This window comes from Myotis yumanensis, unplaced genomic scaffold (assembly GCF_028538775.1).
Source record: "Myotis yumanensis isolate MYYU_CA2020_CCGP unplaced genomic scaffold, mMyoYum1.0.hap1 SCAF_2, whole genome shotgun sequence".
Classification (NCBI taxonomy): Eukaryota; Metazoa; Chordata; class Mammalia; order Chiroptera; family Vespertilionidae; genus Myotis; species Myotis yumanensis.
The window spans coordinates 62,879,233-62,900,913 of NW_027223753.1; the positions used below are offsets into that span (position 1 = coordinate 62,879,233).

A 21,681-nucleotide genomic window follows, 5' to 3' on the forward strand; every position below is an offset into this window, starting at 1 on the left:
CTTAGGTCAACCTATTTCAACTTCTTAAGTAAATAAGATGTCCTTTCAGGTTAAGATACCCTTAGGTATTCAGTTACTTGAAACCAACAGCATTCTAACTAACATGCATTATCCCAGTTACTCCTCTGTTACTCTGAGGTAAGTACTATTATTATTCCCATTTCAAAATTAGAGCACTAAAGTTTAAGGTAAGTTGTCTAAGGTCACACAGCTAGAGATTGGTGGAGCCCGATCTAAAACTTAGCACTGTCTACATCCAAAGTTCTGCTCTTCAACCTTTTATAAACATCTGTGTGACAGCTGGTCAAACTGGAAGGGGAATGTCACCATCCCCAGATATGAACAGAATAGTAGCCTGTATGTAGCTAAAGGTCTAATAGGTCTGCTTCAAGATGCTCACTGTCCCCTGACTTGTTATAGTTGATTGAGTGGTTGCCCCAAAGTCCTATATCCACATCCTAATTGCCAGACCTGTAAATGTGGCCGTATGGGGAACAGAGGAACTTTTTAGATGTCAGTAAATTAAGGATCTTGAGATGGAGAGGTCACCATAAGTTATCTGGGTGGGCCCCAAATCCAATGACAAGTGTCCTTACAAGAGTCACCCAAGGGGAGACTGATAGACAGAAGAGAAAGAGGCAGTGTGAACATGGAGGTAGAGGTTGGGGTGGTGGAGCCACAAGCCAAGGAGCCCTTGAAGCTACCAGAAGCTGAAGAGGAAAGATCAAGGACGGAATCTGCTCTACGGATCTTAAAGAGAGCACAAGCCTGCCAACACCTTGATTTGGGACTTCCGGCCTCCAGGCAATGAGGGGATACATTTCCGCTGTTATACACCAGCAGGTTTGTGTTAATTTGTTACAGCAGCCTCGGGACACCAATGCACCTGGGTTCTTCTCTTTTATTCCAAATAGACTTATTTCCCTTTCACATATAAAGGTAATCAGTATGCCCTTGTTCTAAGCTTGGTTGACTATATTCCTTATGTGGTAAATTTCTATTGGAATCCTTTATACTTTAAGGATTGAATGGCAACTGCTTCCTCAGCAGACGTTATGGCACCTCTGGGGATGTGAATGAGCGTTCTCCTGAGAAGTAGGTCCATCGCCATTATATTCTCAAAAGGGCCTCAGTAAGAGCCAAAAAAAGACTTGAAGAATGTCTGGGAAAGAGTCTGGGCAAATGGAAGAATGAGAGGCAGCTGAGTTCTTTAGGAAATGAGAACAAAGAATATGAAAACACAAAGAGATTAAGTTTCCATTATTTGGAAGCAGGAAGGACCCAGCGTGTCTGGTTAGAAGGCTTGAAATCCATGCCTTTAGAAAGAAGCTTTGGTTTTCTCACAAATGCAGGTGAGGAAGCAGAAATGGCAACGGTTTTACAAAGAAGATGACAAAAGGCAAACCCCATTTAGCCCAGAGTCTGAAGGAAAAGAAATGCTCTTTCTGGACAGAGGGTTAGGAGGTTAGAGGGAAGTTAAGGTTTCTGCAGTTAAACCTCGCAGGTGATTGAAAAAGATTAATTCTCTTCCAGTGACAAATGAGTAAAATGCTGTCCCAAAGGAGTTACTTCTACTGTGGAGCAAAAAGGGAGAACAAGCAGGTTAGTAAAAATAAAGAATGGTATGGCCTTAAGTCTGACTCTTTTTAAGGAAAAGGAACAGGACATATTTTCTAAGCCCGTCTCAGTGAAAAGTCAGGAGATGGAATTTAGAGGATTTGGAACAAGTCTTAGCCAGATGCCTGGCTGCCAAGATCACAAGCCCCAAACAATGGCTACTCCTTTGTGTGCTATGCAAACTGCTTCCCAGGTGGTAAGTGCACCTGCTTTATTCCCCCTTGAAAGTACTGGAGGTGGGGTGGGGGGCCGGGGGCGGGGATGGGGAGAGAAGATGGGAGAGTGTGTGAGAGCAGCTCTGCTTCCCAGAATATTGGAACACAGCCCCTGTCGCCTTCCATAACAAAATTACGAAGTGTTTGATTACAAATAACATCAGAGGTACTTACAGTTCAGCGGCCTGCTCCATCTGCCAGGCCTGAATGCAGCAAGAGAAATCCAAAGCCTGTTAGCAGCACATAGATTACAATCCTAACCACAAGACAACATCCTTCACAAAACAGGAACCTGGTGGAAAATTCACAGACCACAGGTTTTCCTGCCACACACCTGTGATACAACATCTGGGATACAATAGCGCATCTGCAACCCATCACAATAAATGTTTTAAGAGCTCAAGGGAAGCAAATGCAGCTTTGTATACAATGGGCCAGCATTTCTAAGGATTGTGCTCTAGCATGGATTTCTCCTCTGAAGCCTCCCCAGTGTTTCTATAACTTACGTGACCAAGAGAATATCAAGAGAAAAGGGTTTTGCTCTTGTTTGCTTATTTAGGAAAAATCATGTTAGACTCTAAATTCCTCCCTGAACAGAATTATAAAATCAGTAGGAGGATAAAATGTACTAGCTATTGGGCCATGCGAGGTCTGTGATGTGGAAGCACATTTTGTAACCTGAGTATTTGATACAGCACAGAGCTTTCCTTATCAAATGACTTCATCCTTCTTATCTCCTGTTCTTTCAGGCTCCAGCAGGTGAATGGCCTCCAGCATCTTCTAAGGTTTGCTGCTCTCAGACCTCCCATCTCTCACCCCACCCACAAAATCCAACCATGGCTTTCTATTTGGGTCAATAACAAAGAAAAAGAAGGTAGGATATTTCTTTTAACAAACACATACATATCTCTGTGTGACAGGCATAAATACTATCAAAGCACTTTACAATTCTTTAACCCATTTTTAATCCTCAAAAACCTCTGAGGTAGGTTCTATTTTCATCTCCATTTTATACATGAGGAAACTTGTCATATAGCTACTAAGAGGTGGAACCAGGATTTACATGAGCCTGTGAAATTAAACACTATACCATGCATCCTTAAGTAGTAATATTATAAAGGTTAAAGAAGCAAAATTATCAGATTATATTAAGTGCTCATATGCAAGCATTTATTAAAAATGGAGATTTTTTAAATTAATAAATTGAGTTTTTTAAATGGAGGAAGGTTATCTAGAATGTTTAAGTGGACAGGTTTTCATAATGGGTTTCTAAAATTATAGTTTATGAAGCTTTATGATATATACAATAGTAGAGTTAGTCAGTTGATATAATCACCACTCCAATTTGTATGCATCTTTAAATCATCAATTATATTTATTTCTCTGATTATATAGGTAGTAAATGTTCATGTTTGAAAGAATCAGAAAAGTGCATGGCCAAAAATAATAATCTTTCATAATCCCACCATCCAGAAATCATCACCACTGATATTTCCATCTATAGAGTCTCTAGTCTTCTTTATACATGTATATTCATTCATCGGTGTATTGACTTAGCTTTTATTAAATGTGTTCTTTGTGATAAAGTGATGCATTATTCAAAGAAAGCAATTTATACTTTTTTTTTTCACAGCCCCAATGTGTACTCAATATTCTCTAAGGCTTGTAAAATACATAAAGCCAGTACATTAAGATTACAAAAGTACTTTTAGAGTAAGAATAAACTAGAACATTCTTAAAAATTCAAATATTCAGTCTAATTGAAGTCAAAGTGGTGATATATTTCAAAATGCGATTTCGTCCTTACATTTTCTGCAGTACCCAGAAGCAAAGTTTTAGCCTCAGTCGAATGAAAACAATGCTTGCTTCTTAAACTTGTGCACAAATTCATTGATATGACACTTTCATTAATTCATGATTCTTTGTGAATTGATTCCCAAGTTTCTCTAAGATAGGAAGACACAAGACAACTAAAAAGAAATATTAATTTATGATTGTTCTAATACTGCTCAGCATTTGTGAAATAAGCTGTATCCCCAAAGCATGTTACAGCTACTAATCATAAAACACCTTGCTGAGGTAGGTGTAGAAGAATTTGTTCATATTTGAGGAAAATGCGCACTATAAATCAACATACTAGGTTAAAAATACTATGATTTTTAGCACCACGAGTGGCCTAAGGAAGTCTTCAGCTGGGAGTGGAGTCCAAATGGTGGCTGCAATGTCACAGCCTTGAAGCCAGCTTCCTCTTGACTGTACCAGTGATTCTGCCATACGGATTGTCTGACGGGAGCAAGACCTGCAGAAAAAGCACATTGGGACTTCAGAGACATTAAAATAGACCTCTCCTTGAGTCTACGAATCAATATTAAATCAATGACAAAAACAACAGCTTGCTATGCAGGAAAATGTATGTGCCCTAAAATCCAGTGTCTTCAAGCATGGCCACACCTTATTTTTCTGGCAACAGTTGAGAGATCAGCCAATTCTCCAGAAAATTAAAGAGCTTTAGAAAAATTTTAGTCATTGGGATATAAATGTTTCTCACATGCATTAAATATCCCTGCTTTTTAAATGGAGTGGAGTGAACATAATCGGCTTTTGCCTGATGACTCCCTCTGAACATCAGTGCTATCACCCGCCAGGCCCTCAGGAGCATGTGAGGGCCACATGGCTGCTAGCCCAGTGCCAAATGGCTCCAGACAGCTGCACACTTGGAGTTCTTCTCCCCTCCCTGTCATTTGTCACTTTTCTGCTGTAGTCAGTGTGTCCTGACTCCCTGCTTCTCATGTGTTGCCTTCACTTTGCACACACCTGCTGGGTGAGGGCCTGACAGTGCAGCCACAGACACGGGGACAGCTTGTTCAGTCACTCAGGTGCCTTCATGCAGAGCCCTGATCCAAAGAAACACAGGGCTTTTTGCCTTCAGATCCCCTGCTGGGCTCCAGGAGGGAGCTTCCCGTCTGACTTATTAGAGCAAGGACACTGTGGCCTCAGCCCTTGGGCAAGGCTCTGAGCTGGGATCAGCGCAGGCCTGAAGGTCAGAGGAGCCACACCTCTCTCTGCAGTGGGGGTGGGGGCAGGAGGCTCTGAACTAAGCCTTTTTCTGTTCCACTGTTGGTGGACATGGCCAGGATTACACTTAGGTCCCTCTCCTTTAAAAGGTAATCGTTTTGCCCTAGCCGGCTTGGCTCAGTGGATACAGCATCAGCCTGCAGACTGAAGGGTCCCAGGTTCGATTCCAGCCAAGGGCACATGCCTGGGTTGTGGGCTTGAACCCCAGTAGGAGGTGTGCAGGAGGCAGCCAATCAGTGATTCTCTCTCATCATGGATGTTTCTCTCTCTCCTTTTCCCTTCCTCTCTGAAATCAATAAAGAAATATATTTTTTTTTAAATAAAAAAAATGAAAGGTAATCGTTTAAAAAGTCTTCCCGTCCTAATTAACGGCATTGTGATCAACATCCTCTCCTTTCAGCTGAATGAGCAGCGAGTGGGGTCAGGGCTGCTGTCCTCCGCAGCTCAGGGCTCCGTGTCAGCACCAGTAGGCACCTGAGCTGGCCTTGGCTTCCCAGTGCTGCCCCTCCGCCCCTCCCCTCACAGCTGGGGTGGTGCACAGCCTGCTGGAGCCAGCGACGTGATTTGCAGAACAGAGAAACAAGGTTCCTGGCCAGGAGGGTTTCGGCTAATAAGGCTGCTGGGTCCCGGGGCAGGAGGCAGAATGTAGGACCTTCTGGACAACCCTTCATGGGTCTTTGTTCACCAAAGGATATGAGTCTATGGCAGCAGAGCCATGTTAATAGATGGCCCTTCTCTATCTTCCTCCCCCCACACACTAAGCAAAGCTACCAAAATGGGTGTTTTTCATATGCTAGAAGTCTGTGGAAGGATGGATCAAATAAAGAAACTCTGCCATTCTGAAAGTGGTCCGAGGGTGTGTGTGGGGGGGGGGGGGGGGGGGGGGCGGGAGGGGGAACAGGGTGGGGGGGCGGGGGGATGTCCTGATCTCCCAGTACTGGCTGCCACAGGTTGCCTGTCGGGACCTCGGGCTGTCTAGTCAGGCGCACTGACTTGGTTAACCGTCTGCCACGGCTAAAAATAAGCCAGGGTGAGCGCTTTTTCCAAGACTAGCTTTCCTTTCAAAACCTGCATTTTCCCATCGTGCCTTCCGTGATCGCAAGTAGAAACACAAACACGCTTTCATCCTTTTTTTGTGTATATTGTATGCTACGGAATTGACTACTTAATCAAAAGTTAGAGATGATGGACGAGATGAAAATGGAACCTTTTATTTCTCCTCATCGCCTCGTGATGGGAAAATAATGAAGCTGTGACCTTGTGTGGCACTTTCCAGAGAAGGAGATCTCAGGGCTGTTTCCCTGGGCACACTCTGTTCTTTCTCTGTCTTTCACTCTGGGCGACTTCCAACCCTCTTCTATAATCACTCACCCACTTCCAGGTGCTCCAGCCTCAGAGAGTGAGAGGCCCAGAGTCAGGGCTCTAGTCAGTGGCAACTATAAATACTCCAAAAGCAATGGCTCTCAAGAGTTTTGGTCGGTGACATTATCAACCCAAGTTCATAAGGAGGGCGGGGGGAGGGTAGATGTGCTTTAAATATTTTTAAAGTTCTTACCTCGTCCTTGTTGACCAGTCCCATTTTGGACATGTCTATGTTGAAGTAGTGGATGTTTGGCAGGCTGATTTCCATGTCTTCTATCTGGAATCCACCATAGTATACATCACCTTGGGCAACTGTGGATCCATCTATCCATCCACCACTCACCCCCTCCCCAACCTACCCACTAGTCCGTTACTCAGGTTCCCCCTCTATCTCTGAAACAACCTCTGATGGTCCTCTACTGCCCAGCACTGTTCTCCTCTCCTGGTCTTATTATTAGACGGTGGGCCCACTCTTCTCTCCATGTACAAAACCTGCTTCTCAGAAAAGCAAGAGCTTCTTGGATCAGAAGCCTGGGAGACTGCCTGGCCAGTGTGGCTCAGGGGTTGAGCGTCAACCTATAACCTCAATTCCCAGTCAGGGCACAAGCTGGGGTTGTAGGGGACGTGCAGGAGGCAGCCAATTAATGATTCTCTCTCTTCACTGATGTTTCTATCTCTCTGTCCTTCTCCCTTCCCCCCTGAAATCATTAAAAAAATTTTTTTTAAAGAAAGAAACCTGGGAGACCTCTTCAGCATCTAACTGGTCTCCTGGGCCTGGCCAGTCAAGCTGCTAATTCCCTCCTCATTCTACTCCTAATGCTCCAGGCCTTTCCCTAACATGTGTGGGCCCTGAGGTAAGGGTATAATTGGAGGCCCACATACCAGATGTCTAAAGATTTAGAAATTATAAATCAAGCTAAAAAAAACTTTTCTGTAAAATATGTTGTATCTTTCTAATTTGACAAATATACCTTCATCGCAACCTGGAAGGCCAGGATCAGATTTAAAGTTCTCTGACTCCTCCCAGTGCCATGCCAGGACATGGCAGCATGTGAAGAGTCAGTCCCCAGCCCTGGCCCATCCCATCTTCTTTCTTATGTCAGGTGGGTGGACATCCCAGCTTACATATCAAGTCCCATTCACACCTCCTGCAAACATCTGACTTTTGCCCACTCTCAGGCCTAAGGGTACACACACCAATGGCATGATCTGCCCTCCAGAGGATGGATCTAGGGAAGAGACTGCTCAGGCTCTGGAATTAGTGTCAGGTTATTTGGGCAGGAAATTCTGGGCTACAGTTATCCAGAGAATGGGGGGATGCACGGGCTCCTGCCTTGGTCTTACTGACTTTTCATCCAGCGGAGAGAAGCTCAGCCAGAAGAAGGCCTGAAGCGAGCCTCCAGGGTGCTGGGTCATGGCAGGAGCCCCTCTGCCCAGGTCCAAGGGTAGTACTCTTCCTATCTAGCCCCTCACGGCCACAGTTCAGGCCCATTTTTTAGATTCCTGCCACAGCCTCTCAACAGTTCTTGTCTGAAGTCTGTCATCCTTTTAATTTATTACACTTCTTTCAGAGTGATCTTTCTCAAGTGCAAATATGGTGGCGTCAGACCCTGCTTAAACCCCTGGGTGGCTCCTGAGAGCTTTCAGGATACAGTACAGACTGTCACTAAGACCACAGAGGCCCTCCTGATCTAGCTCCTGCCTCACCTCTAGGCACATGGAAAGACTTTCACTCGCGGAGCTTCATATGCGGCAGACCCTCGGCAGTAGATGACTGTTCCACGCTGCCTCCTGTCTCCATACGACTCTGCTCCCTCACTTCTGAATGTGAACCCAGATAACCCCCACTTGTTCCTTAAGACTCAACTCAAACTCCTCTCCCTCCAGAAAGCCTGGATGGTCCTATCCCCTGTACCTGATTAGGTGCCTTCCTCTGTATTTCAATAATGATTTATTCTTTATTGCATATAGTTTACTGATATGATTCTTTCACCGAAAGATATTATCTTCTAGGGTAGGGACCATGTCTAATGTATCTTTGTATTCCTCATGCTTTGACAGAGGCGTAATAACCATTCAATAATATCAAATGGATGGCTGGATGGATGGATGGATAGATAAAATCACTCCGCATCTATCCTTCATTTTCTGGATCTCCTGAAACTTAAATATGGCAAGATGAAAAGACTCAAAGAATTTTTAGCAAAGCTAAAGAACTATAGCACTGGCCTGTGTTTTCAGGTTGGACAGATTTTTTCCATTTTTTCCTCTCTCCTCACTTGCTATAACAAGCTTTTGAACAACAACAGATGTCATTTTTCATGTGTCTCCCACTTTCTTATTTTAACTCTCAACTCTTTCTCAGAGTTGACATGAGACACAACAAGTTCTCTCAGTCCTCAGAAGGGCAAGTGATAAAACATACCTCAGGAACCCGGCTCAGGGAGAGCGCCTGGATGTCATAGAGGGTCTTCTGGACCGAGGGTGAGTACTCGCCTTTGTCATGGGGTCCAGCAAATTTCTCCAGGACAATGTCCCGAACGGTGTCCCTAGAACACAGAAAAGAGAACTGAAGACTCATAGGGTGGTCTTTAGGAATGCGTTATAAAGCTTCCTGTCCCTCAGAAAGCAATTTTATTGTTGATTTTAGAAGAGATTAATATCTTGTAATATTTTAAAAACCTCACTTCCTATTTCCTTATACACACAAACACAAACACACACACCACTCAACAAACATATTGGGTGTCACTGGGCTATTTTCCTAACCTGGCACCAAGGCCCAGTGGGAATTCCAGGATAAATCTTCTGTGCTTGAAGAAGCCATGAAGAGGACTTCCAAGCACTCCAGCACTCTTACTGCTCAGCATGGCTGATTCCCTGAATTGTTGTTTTAGGGTGTTTTATTTTGTTTTTTGTTTTTCTCTGCACTAAATATTTTATTTTATTATTTTATTGAATTCTCTTAATATTCCTGAGACAGGTGCTGTTATTATCCCCAATTTATAGGTGAGGAATCTGAGCTTAAAAATTAAATAATCCACTTGAAATCTTTCTCTTTAGTGGGAGGCCCAACTAGCACCCTAACTCTGGCATGCTCAATTTTGTACTCTTTTCAACAAAAATCTATCAGGCTGCTGCCCATGGGAAACGCTTGAAATAAAAAAGGAAACACAGATTGAGGTGAGTTTCTCTTTAAGCATTTCCCAGCCTGTCACATCATCAAAGGATCAGAGCTAAGCGTTACCAGTGGGAGCAAGCTACCGGGGGCAGATTCCAGCTCATCATAGCTTAGAAGTTTTGAACAATTAGAGCTTCAGCAAAGAAATGAGATGCCTGGTCCAAAAGTAAACTCTGGGGGTACAGAGGCTTCATTATAGCTTGTAAAGATATTATTATTTAATCATACCTTGATATTGTTAAGGCATTTATCATTTATAAAGTGCTTCAGTGAATGTTATCTCATTTTGAGTGTAGCTTAGAGTGACCAACTGTCACCGTTTGCTGGGGACCAAGAGGTTTCCTGGGACATGAGACTTTCAGTTTGAAAATTAGAAAAATCCTTGATGCAGAAAGTTTAGCCCTTTCTGCATCTACGATGAAGTAGTAAAACCAAATATCATTATCCTCACTTGATACCGAGGTTCTTAACATGGGGCCCTGGTCCAGCAGTATCAGCATCACCTGGGAGTTTGTTAGAAATGCAAGTTATCAGGCTTCACTTCAGACCTGCAGTCAGAACCTTTGCGGGGTGAGCCCAGTGACATACATCCTAACAAGCCTTCCCTGTGATTCTGTGAACACAATAATATTTTAGAACTACCGATTTCATCAATGAAAAGCAGATGGTCATGGAAATTAGGTGGTCCATTCAAGGTCACTATGGCTAATAGAATCTGACATTCAAGTGCAGATTTATCAACTCAAAGTAAGACCATTGGCTTTCTGTTGTCCAACAAAAAGGATTTTGAACAGTGAGGAAGTTGAATTGAGTGGCCTCCAAGGTTCCCTTTATATTGAAGACTTCATGAACTCCAGGCCCCAAGGACAAGGGCAGACACTACCTGTGCCAGCGCTAGGCCCTAGCACATGCTCATACCAGGTAGCCTCAAAGTCCACGTCACTGCCCCGGTAGCGCCACTTGCAGTACACTTGGGTGGCAAAGCATCGGTCCTTCACCTCAGGGAGGGTGGTGAACTGGTCCTTGATAAATCCTTCAAATCCAGACTGGGTCGTTTTCAAGACCTTGAGATCTTTGATTCCTGAATGAATGACTGGAGGTCCTGTTTTAAGTAAAAAGGTAAGAGGGGATCAGTGCCTTCTTACTGATCCCTCGCCCTGAGGATTCTGGTCATTAAAACATGGCACACTATGCTTATACCGAGAACGACATCACTGCCCATGTTTTCTGTTTCCCTGACTCCTCTGAAGTCCAAATGATGAGGATGGTATGTCTTTCCCTCCATCTGGATTCCACGACTCACTGCCCTCTCCTGCCCTTGGAGAACTGAAGGTCAGAGACTAAGACTCCATGTTGTGTTGAAGCCCACAGAAATGAATACCTTCCTCTCAGCTACAAGTAGGGTTGTTTTCTAGTCCAAATACCTTCTATTTTTTTAGCTGCATCTCTTTCAACAGAAAATCATGCTGAAATGACTTAATCAGCAGTTCTGTCTGCTGCTAGGACCCCCTGTTTGGGGGTAGTCCTCATGTGGATTGTCTATACTGACTTATGGCGCCAGTCACCACCAGATCCTCAGTTCCCTTGTGGTTATGAACTCAGCAAAGCCAGACAACTTCATGAAGGGACCACAGTGTAAGCCTGACTGAGCCTAAATAGAGACGGGGAAGATGAAGCTGATGACATGCAAGGCATAGGTCTGCCTAAGTTTTTTGACTGAAGGAGAAAGGACAAAGTTGGTTCCTGAGGACCTGGGGGACAGAGTGCAGAGCTGAAAACAGTGGAGGGGATGATGTGGCTCTCCCCAAGCCCCTGATGTCACCTTGTGAGGCGAATGGGGGAGGTGGAGGGGTGAGAGGCATAATCTGAATAAGCTGTTTGCTTGTGCGCCAGGCAGTTTTAGCTCAGAGTCCAGTTGGCAGGTGGAGCACAGAGTTAGTGAGGGAAGAATTATCATTTTCTTTTTCTAAATGGAACACACTGTAGCTCCAACAGTTTGGTGAAGCCTAAAGAGACCACAGCTTCAGGTGACACACTGAGAAGCCCCAAGGCACAATGCTCTGTGGAGAACATCATTCTTCCCAAGGAGCAGTGATAACTGGCACAGCAAATGCTGAGCAGAGCCAGCGAGGCAGAAGCTGTACCCAATGGTGCCAACTTCTCCCTGAGCACATGAGACAGCCCCTCAGGCTGCCAGAAGGTGGGAGAGTTTAGCTGGAGAGGCCCAGAAGTTTTGTAATGAGAGAGCTACAAGGCCAGAAAATTTCAGGAATTAACATCACTATAGTCTGCTTTGTATGTGCAGTCTGGTGAGGCTGGACATTCAGGGGACACTTGGGGACACATCCCGGCTAGCACAGTGCCATGGCAGGATGACAAAGGTCACCTCTATTCAGTCTTAAAGTTATTCCTGATTAATATCTAACCTTCCTGGTCTGCTTAGTAAATAAATCAAGGGCTGGAGGTGTCAGGCATCGCTATGGTCTACATGGTCTTAGGTGAAGAATAAGAATGTAACTCATGATCCTCAATTATGATCCAGGGCAGCTTTAATAATCCAATGGTTTACATCATCTGTGTGGTATCAACACCTTAGTTAATTCAGGAGCTGTGGAGTTTCAGAAGTAGATGAATAATGACTATATTTTGATATTTTCCTAGCCACAAGTGTGCATCTACTAGAGAAAGCAATGGCCAGGGGTTAGTGGTAGATCTGCTGATGAAACATGTACTGATTAAATAAGGTGTTCCGACCAGAGTGTTCCGAGGTAATGTGGTAAAACTGAAAATTATATTTATTGAACACTAGTGCCCCGGTGCACGGATTTGTGCACATTGAAAGGAAATTAATTAGAAGGTGGCCAGCAGGGCAGGACTGGGTGGGGTGGGACTGGACCTCCCATGGTCCCTCCCCGGCTGGCCACACCTGTGGTGGCGCCACAGCTCGAAGGGTGTCTGCGGAGTGAGCAGGGTCCCTCTGGCAGGTGGGGTCCCCCAGCCTGGTCTGCAGGGATAGAGCCAAAACTGGCTCTCTGATATCCCCTGAGGGGTCCTGGATTGTGAGAGGGCTCCCTCCTTTCTGGTTCTGGGGTGCATCACCAGAGAACTACCACTACCAAGTCGCCACAGCTTGGCAGATCTTGTGTCTGCCCTCTGGTAGTCAGTACGCATCATAGATACTGGTTGGAGCATCTGTCCCCTGGTGGTCATTGCATGTCATAGCTACTGGTTGGACAGTCACTTAGCCTTTTATATATATAGATTCTGAAGTTCTCATTGGAAGTTATATCTGCAGAAGAATCAAGAGAAGGACACCAGCAATGCCTTAATGCTATTAGGTTGTCCGGGTTTATCGGATTCTAGATGAAGACATGGTTCTGAAAAATCAGCATTTCTAAATGCAATGTGGAGCTGATCCAAGTGAGTCTAAGTCCCAAATCTGAGAGAAATGTAGGAGCAATCAATAAGCATCTGTTGAATGAGTGAATGCATGAGTGCAACATGTCTGATTCACATCAAGAAATGAGTGTCTCACAACTTAGTCTCTTTTTCTCTAGACAGTTCTCTTCCATTGGTCTTTACCGTTTCCCTTCCTGATCACCTCACCCACAACTCTAATAGAGAGTGTGGCAGGGAGAGGGCATCAATATCCTCTAAGAATGTCTTGACTATCAGCATGAGTTTAGTTGTTATCTTTTTCAGTCATTACCTTACTGAATTCTCACATCTCTGTGACATAAGTAATTTTACCCAGGGGACTTCTCATCATTTGCCCATAGTGACCTGGATAGGAACTGGCAGAAGTGGAGTTTGAAATCAATACCCCATTTTGAGATTCCATACGTCTCTTCCTCCTTTTTGGATTATTCTCGTCTACACAAAGTTTTCTCCTTCCTTTAACTCTCCCCATTTCTTTACAATAAGAGGTCTTTCCAGGAGATAAAGGGGTTGCCACTTCCCATTCCATAGTGTACTTTGGAGGCCTCTAATACAGCCCTGACTGAAAAAATACCATCTCCATTGTTCTGAAATGGAATGTGAAACAACATTTTTAGAGTGGCCCCTATGTGTCTTGAAAACTTTTTATTCCTTAAAAATGTCCTATTGAAATACAAAGACCCCTTAAAGGACTGACTCTTTAAACCTTTATAAATTAATACTATAATCTATTTCCAATAGTAATTCCCTTCTAAAAAATATCCTATAGAAATGAAAGTGGGTTTGCAATCAGAAGTAGTGTTAAAAAAGTAGTGGGAACCCTTGAAGGGAGATAAAGAGAAAGTGAAGGAGAACCAAAGGCAAACTTTATCTATTTTATCTTTTCCTAAACAGCTGGCCTTGATTGCCAGCATCCATGTAATTAAAAAAAACTTTGGCTCCTCCAATGGTCTTAATTATAAGAGGATTCCTGGATACTGTTGCATAATGGTTGAGACCACAGCCTTGGGCCTCAGAATCTCTAAATTCAAATCTAAGCGCTCTCTGTGCCTCTCCTCCCCAATTTATGAGCACTGTTCCCCTGAGAAAGTTACTTAAACTCTTTCTACCTTGATTTTCTCATCTGTCAAATGGAGATGGTAACCATACTTATTTCCTAGTTGACAGATGTCTAAGAAAAACTTGTAAAGAAAAATGGCTGCCCCATAGAAATGCTCTATAAAGGTTTTTATGATGATTTTGCCAGAACTGGCTTCTTCTTAAAACTTCTACCACCTGTAAATATTCCCCAGGTTTCACAAAGGCTCATTGGGTTCTGAAAACTATTTCTGATGTGCCGTCACTACCCACCTCCGGCCAGGGACGAGAATTATTCATCTTCCAGGAGTGTCACTCCTGCTAGGCAACTTTGAAATGATCTCCTTTCTTGCCAGAATAAGAAAATGGAGAAAGCAGTTGCATTTTCTAATTTGTTTTGGCCTCGGTTTCACACAGAATAAAATGTCTCATGTTCCCAAGGACAGTTAACTATTTGCTACAGTTTTGGCAGAACACAAACCATCTACTCCAGTGCACTCGTCATTCTATGAACAAAAACAACAACAGAAAACCTATACTCTTTGAATGTGAATTTTTTCCCTTGGCAGACACTAGACTCTGGATGAAATCAGAGAGCTTATTGTATCTCCTCTGTTGGCAGTGTCCCAGCTTCCTAAACACTGGTAAGCACTTGAGCCTTTCAAATTCATAGACCCATCAACTAAAAATGTGATGCCTCACACACTTTAAAAAAGATTCCAATTTAGACTAACAAGAAGGAATTCACCCCCAAAGACTGCCCTTTTCTAGGTTACTTCCCATTAAACCACTTAATCAGCTTTTTAAAATTTTTTGCTATTTTTTATTTTTTTGTCTGTCTGCCATGGTTATGGAGTAATGCACAAGGAAGATTTTCACATTTCACTTTGCTAGAATATTATCTTCTCCAGCTTTTAGTGTCCTCCTACACACTTAACAGATTGTGGTATATCTCTCAGAAAAGCATACATCCTCCCCTTTTAGTTCTCCAAGGGAAAGACACTCACTGGGAATTAATAGAAAAGTCCAATTCCTTACCTACGCATCAGGTGTCACAAAGCACAAAGCCTTACTGAGCCAAGAAAAAAATCCTGTCATGAAGAGGATAATTGCTTCCACATTTAACACCTCCAAAAAGGACACAAATAGCTAAAAGCAGAATATTTTAAAACTATATGAAATCATTCTAGTAGAAAACCTCAAACTTATAAAGTGCTAGAAAAAATGAAGATCAATTAAATGTCATTTGCCTTGAGAGTCCATTTAGAGCATGCAGGGAGAGCGAAAGCTCCCTCTGTGCACTTCTGGTTGGGGAGAGCTGACATCACCCAGAGGAAGGAAGTTAACTGGGCTTTTGTACCACTAGGTGATAATCAAGATGATTTTAAAAGACCTGGGGTTTGCCAAGAACTCTCCTTTTGGATGAACTGGAGAGCACTTTAGTCTTGATATCTAAAGGACATACACAGCCTTCTTGGCAATGGCTGTCTCTGGCCTGAGTCTCCCACTTGTCCCATCTCACGTCTATGGTCTGCTCAGCTTGACATCTCTTAAATCTATTCTCCTCCAGGACTTCCCTGTCATCATCCCTTCCTTAAAACCATCTTCCTACTCCCACTCGTTTCCATGTTAATAGACTATTTTTCACAGCCAGTTGAGATCTCATCTGCATCTTCCATTCCTTTATTTAGCCATGAATTTTTATAATTAGTGTCAGATTGGGAGAAATTTGATGAGTTATGATTCAAATAATGCAGAGGTTTGGGGCCCAATAGAGTTTAAATTAGTAACTCAACCATCCTAGTGACTTCAAGGCATGGCTAAGCTTGGAGCTCACAGAAACACATGAAAGAAAGAGTTTGGAAGATCCAGGTTCCATATAACACCTAAACCAACAGTCTGCACCCCACATGCAGGGTCCAGCCCTCCTCTCAGAGCTGGGGAGGTCACAAACATAACAGTCCTCATTCCTCTGGGTGAACAAATTTCTTTCACTCTTCCAGATTCTCCCATGGAACTAGCAGACTTTGAGTCAGCCTAAAGTACACTAACTGATGCAATGGGAGTTTGACAGCAATTCTCAGGGCCCAAAACAGCGCTTGAGAGTCAGTAGGCTTTCTATAAATGTTTGCTCAATTGATAAGAATGAATCCAGTCCACTAAGAGAAACCCAGTTACATATTCTGCTGGGAAAAGTCCCTTTTGGGAGTTGCATGGCTGAATGTATGATTAAGTGCATGTGTTTGAGGGGGCAGAATTCTCACCAACCTAGCCAGCCCCCCACCAAAAGCCCTACTTAGGGGTTTATAACAACAGCCTTCACTCTGGATTGGTGTGTGTGTGTGTGTGTGTGTGTGTGTGTGTGTAAAATGATTATTTTCTTCAGTTAAGCCTACACAAGGGCATTTCTTATGACAATAATTGTATATTGGCTCAACTCATAGTTTCAACTCTTAGATAATAAACAAATGAAGAATTAAAACCTGCAGCCCAAAGAGCACCAGATCCTTACTTTCCAAAGAGGTACAAAGTACAAATGTCATCTTCATACACACAACACTGGAAGATATGTGTGCGCACTCACATATGTGTGCACATACATACTGCCTACTCTTGAGGCAACTGATGCTTCTTGCCCTCCCCTGATCCCTCCAGCCCCAGGGCATATTGGAGAGGCACTGGATTCCAGATGAGTCAAGCTGAGCTTCTGGGAACACTGCCACAGTGATCGTAATACCCTGTAGCTCTTTAGCTTTCTGCAGAAAGAAAAAGCTCTGGCCTAATTATGGTGACTAGTTTTTCCACCCTACAGCAGCCGGGTGACTACAATTCAGGCTGATGATAACTCCTAGAAATTCCTAGAAAGAACAAGGGTGTGAAGAGCAGCCGGTTTCTTATTATGATCAGAAGAACCTTATATTTGACCACCCCACTTCCAACTCCAGGGCTCTGCTAACATATTCTTTATAGAAGTCACCAATGTTCTATTTGCCAAACGGCACAGTTCCTCTTCCGTCTTCTTTTCACCTTCCAGTGGCAGAGACTGCTAGCTGTTCACTAAATCTACTTCCTCTTCCTCCTGGGTACCTGGCTAGACTACTTTTCCCAGCCTCCCTTTGCAGTTAGGTGAGGCTGTGTGATTGGCTGCTCTCAAGTAGAAGTGCTATGTGCTACTTCCAGGCCTGGGGTTATTGGAACTATGATCCACCATTAATTTTAAAATTTCTTAAGAATTATATAATTGTCATTGCTATTTTAATTGACGTTCATTTTTATAGTAATAGTACACAAATAATGTGTCAGGGAAACTTGATTGTTATTTACTAGCTATTTCCTATAATACTTATTATAATTAAAGCACAGTATGATATTAAAGTACTGGTCAGAAAGATCAGAAATTTGGGGGTTTGTCAGCGTGGGCCTTTTTTCCTTACCTCAAAACCTGGTAATAAAAATGATCCACTCCATTTAACTCCCAGATTTGTTGCAAAAGCTATTATTTCATTTTTCATTTTTAAGAAAAAAAGTAGATTGTTTTAAAATATAAATTAAAGTCACAATGCTCATTCCCACCTCAAATTAAAAAGCCTTCAAAATTCTCTACAGTTTCCTATTAAACAGAATAACTTAGAAGAAAAGAAACCTGAAATTGCTATAGCAGAATCAAAACATGAAAAATATTTTCTCACCACTCCTCATCTGTTCAACCTCACAGAAGTGCGTTCCAGTGGGAGTATGAATAAATGCATGGACATGCTTAGCTCCATTCTGAAAATTAGAAACCAACATTGTTTCCAATAAAATTTCAGCATGTCATAAAGCCAATTTCTTTAATTAAACTGAGAGCACAAATAAGTAAAGTAACCTTTTCAAAACGCTTCCAAGGGACTTCTTCCACATAGACTTGAGCTCTGACGACATGGTTAAAAGAAGAAAGGAAATGTTCACAGATATTCATAGCAAATGTTTCTATGCTTTTGATCTGTAAAAAGAAACAAAATGGGGGTGAGACTAAGATGGTGGCATAGGCCTCCCACAACCACATCAAAATTACAACTAAAATACAGAACAACCATTATCCAGAACCATCAGGAAGCTGGCTGAATGGAAGTCCTACAACTAAAGAGATAAAAAAGAAAGAACACAGAGACTGGTAGGAGGTGTGGAGGCATGGAACGGGCTGGTCCAGCACCCACGTGTGCCACTTTTTTAATTAGGTGGGAGATTGTCTCTGCGGAGGCCACCCAGAGGAGCAAGGGGTCCCAGCCCCACAACAGATGCCCAGCCCAGGGTCCCAGAGCTGGGAAAAGAAGTCCCCGTAACTACGGCTGTAAAAACCAGTGTAGATTGGGGCTCACTGACACAGAGGCTGCTGGAGACCCAGCTGCTCCTCCTAAAATGTTGGCAGACAAATTGAACTTGCAAGGTCCCACTTCCTCTGAGCTCCAGCGCCAGGGCAAGGCTCTCAGGACACAGACACATACAAGGAGGAACTGGATTGTCTGGCATTGGGGCAGGAACTCGGGGTTGGTGTTCTCCCAGACGAGGTACTTGCAGGGATCATTGTTCTTATGCTGGGACATCCCCAGTCACAGGGCTGACTGAGAGCCATTTCTGTTTGCTCCACCCTGGTGATTCCCTGAGACCTGCCTCATCCAATTTCCAGCTGCACCCAACTGGTGTGCAGCAGATTTTGCATATGAATAGCCTGTCCTTGCTCAGGCTAAAATCTGTCAAACAAACTGCAGCTGGTCAGGGAGCCCCAAACCTATCAATAAATGGCCCAAGACCCGGCACCAGCACCCACCTGCCTTGCTTCACAGATGGGCCTCATCTGGGCACTTCCATACCTGATACAAAGAAAGGGAATCTGCAGATCTCTCTATAGCTCCTGCTGTGTGGCCCCAGGCAGTGGCTGCCTTTACTCCTCTCTGGAGACTCAAGAGCCAGTGTACCCAGTGTCAGATCATACCAGATTACAACTCTACACATCCATAAATAACACACTCAAGGAGCAGACTCAGTGAACACAAAAGCCCCACTGAAGCAAGTCCTGCTCCATAGGGTGTTTCCTGCACAGCAGCTCTCCCTCTGTAGTCACAGCTGGTCCTCATAGCCAATTGGCCTGGAAGTCAATTCCTCCCAGTGACACCAACAGCAATCAAGTCTCAACTACAACAAGACTGTGCACACAGCCCACAAAGGGGTGCACCAAGAGTGTCCACATCAGGTGATTGGGGAGGCTGAGCCACTGGGCCCTATAGGACACCTACTACACAAGGCCACTCTATCAACTCAAGGAGACATAGCAGCTCTGCCCAATACATAGAAATAAACACAGGGAAGCAGCAAAAATGCAGAGACAACGAAACATGTCACAAATGGAAGAAATGGAAAAAAGCAAACTACTGGATATAGAGTTCAAAATCACAGTTATAAGGTTACTCAAGGATCTTTTAGAGACCTCCAAGGGACTTAGTGAGACTTTTAAGGGTCTTAGTGAGAATGCCAAAAAATGGAAAAGGACAAGTCAGAAATTAATCATACACTAACTGAAATAAAGAATAATATACAAGAATTCAACAGTAGACTAGAGGATCCTGAGAATCAAATCGATTTGAAATATGAGGAAGCAAAAACACCCAATCAGAAGAGAAAAAAGAAAAAAAAAATCCAAAACTATGAAGATAGTATAAGGAGCCTCTGGGACAACTTCAAGCATACCAACATCCACATTATGGGGGTGCCAGAAGAAGGGAGAGAGCAAGATATTGAAAACCTATTTGAAGAAATAATGACAGAAAACTTCCCCTACCTGGTGAAAGAAATAGACTTAAAAGTCCAGGAACCACAGAGAATCCCAAACAAAAGGAACCCAAAGAGGACCACACCAAGATACATCATAATTAAAATGCCAAGGGCTAAAGACAAAGAGAAAATCTTAAAAGCAGCAAGAGAAAAGCAGTTAGTTACCTACAAGGGATTGCCCATATGACTGTCAGCTGATTCCTCAACAGAAACTATGCAGGCCAGAAGGAAGTGGCAAGAAATATTCAAAGTGATTAATAGCAAGGACCTACAACCAAGATTATTCTACCCAGCAAAGCTGTCATTTAGAATTGAAGGTCAGATAAAAAACTTCACAGACAAAAAAAAATGGTAAGGAGTTCATTACCACCAAACCAGTATTATATGAAATGCTGAAGGGTATTCTTTAAGAAGAGGAAGAAGAAGAAAAAGATAAAGATAAAAAATATGAACAACAAAATGGCAACAAATACATATCTATCAACAATTGAATCTAAAAATCAGAATAAACAAATGCAAAATCTAATTAACAGAATAAACTGGTGAATAAAATAGAATCAGAGGCATAGAAATAGAATAGACTGATGATTCTCAGAGGAAAGGAAGGATGGTGGACAGGAAGAAATTAAACAAAGATCTTATGTGTATACTAGTGGCCCAGTGCATGAATTTGTGTGCATGGAAAGGATATTAATTAGAAGGTGGCCGGCGGGGTGAGACTGAGCAAGATGGGCTGGACATGCCCTGGAGCCAACCTCCCATGATCCCTCTCAGGCTGACCATACCTGGGTGGCACTGTGGTTTGAAGGGCATCTGCAGTCATCACAGCTCCACAGTAAACTAGATTTGGGGCCGACAGTGCCCCAGCAACAACATAACCCACGGCCAAAGGTGGAATCACACAGCCCCATGAGGAATCGGGCTCCCTCCTCTCTGGTTCCGGGATGCATCACCCAAGAACCGCCACTGCCAAGTCACCACAGCTCAGCAGCTCCTGCATTGAGCATCTGTCCCCTTGTGGTCAGTGCATGTCATAATTACCAGCCAGTCAGCTGGTCAGACAGTTGGACAGTCACTTAGCCTTTTATATATATAGATATGCATTATCTATGAACACAGACAATAGGGTGGCAAAAGCCTGGGGTGGGGCAGGGCCCAGGTGGAGTGGAGCAATAGGGGGAAAAATAAATCTATGCTAAGTGAAATAAGTCAAACAGAGAAAGAAAAACGCTCTATGATCTCACTTATATATGGAATCTAAAACAAACTCAAAACAAACTAATATAATCTCAACAATAAAGATTAAAAAAACATTTTAAAAAAGAAACAAGATGCTAGTGATCAGAAATACTTGTCCCACTTAAAAATAATTTTTAATATCCATGGATCTCCCTTTTGAATCAAGTGCTATCTAGAGACAGAGAAATGTAGAATTAGAAAGAATCTTGAGAGCTGAATTGGTTGTTATTCCAATTTTTCACAAGGGCTCCTAAGTGTAATTAATAAATCACCATCACCAAGTGAGACTATCATTTTTTTTTAAGAAGCCTGCTTTGTAGGACATGTGTTAATCAGGAGATGAGCAAAAGTAACTTATTCAGATGCTTTTCGCAATGAGCTTGCCATCACCTACACCAGGTACAGTACTACATTATACTCCAAAACACTCTGGACTCTATGAGGCTGGCAAATAGGCCTCCAAGTTTTCCGAGAAAAAAACGTTAATGAAGGGTCACTTCAGCTGTCTTTGCCTTGCAAACAGGCTTTGTGTTGACCATCCTCAGCTCTTCACCCTCATAAAGCAGCTCCTCACTTCCACACAAATTCTTCCTATTAATCTCCAGGCAATGTTTGATGGTGTTATCATAATCTACAGATTATTTAGGGCTTTCCTATAATTAAGGTGGA

The 21,681-nt window shown here is 43.1% G+C and overlaps 1 protein-coding gene across 1 annotated transcript in view; it reads right to left on the bottom strand.

The window, feature by feature from the left end:
* Positions 1-2,794: 2,794 nt before the first annotated feature.
* The window catches only part of LOC139001865 (uricase), a 32,296-nt gene continuing 13,409 nt past the window's right edge, over positions 2,795-21,681 (bottom strand). Inside the window, exons 3-8 of the mRNA XM_070403391.1 lie at positions 17,831-17,947; positions 17,655-17,733; positions 10,369-10,552; positions 8,695-8,818; positions 6,463-6,546; positions 2,795-4,131 (exon numbers count right to left, since the gene is read on the bottom strand). Of these exons, the coding sequence (XP_070259492.1) occupies positions 4,057-4,131; positions 6,463-6,546; positions 8,695-8,818; positions 10,369-10,552; positions 17,655-17,733; positions 17,831-17,947 (663 nt within the window). The 3' untranslated portion in view covers positions 2,795-4,056. The remainder of the gene's footprint in view (positions 4,132-6,462; positions 6,547-8,694; positions 8,819-10,368; positions 10,553-17,654; positions 17,734-17,830; positions 17,948-21,681) is intronic.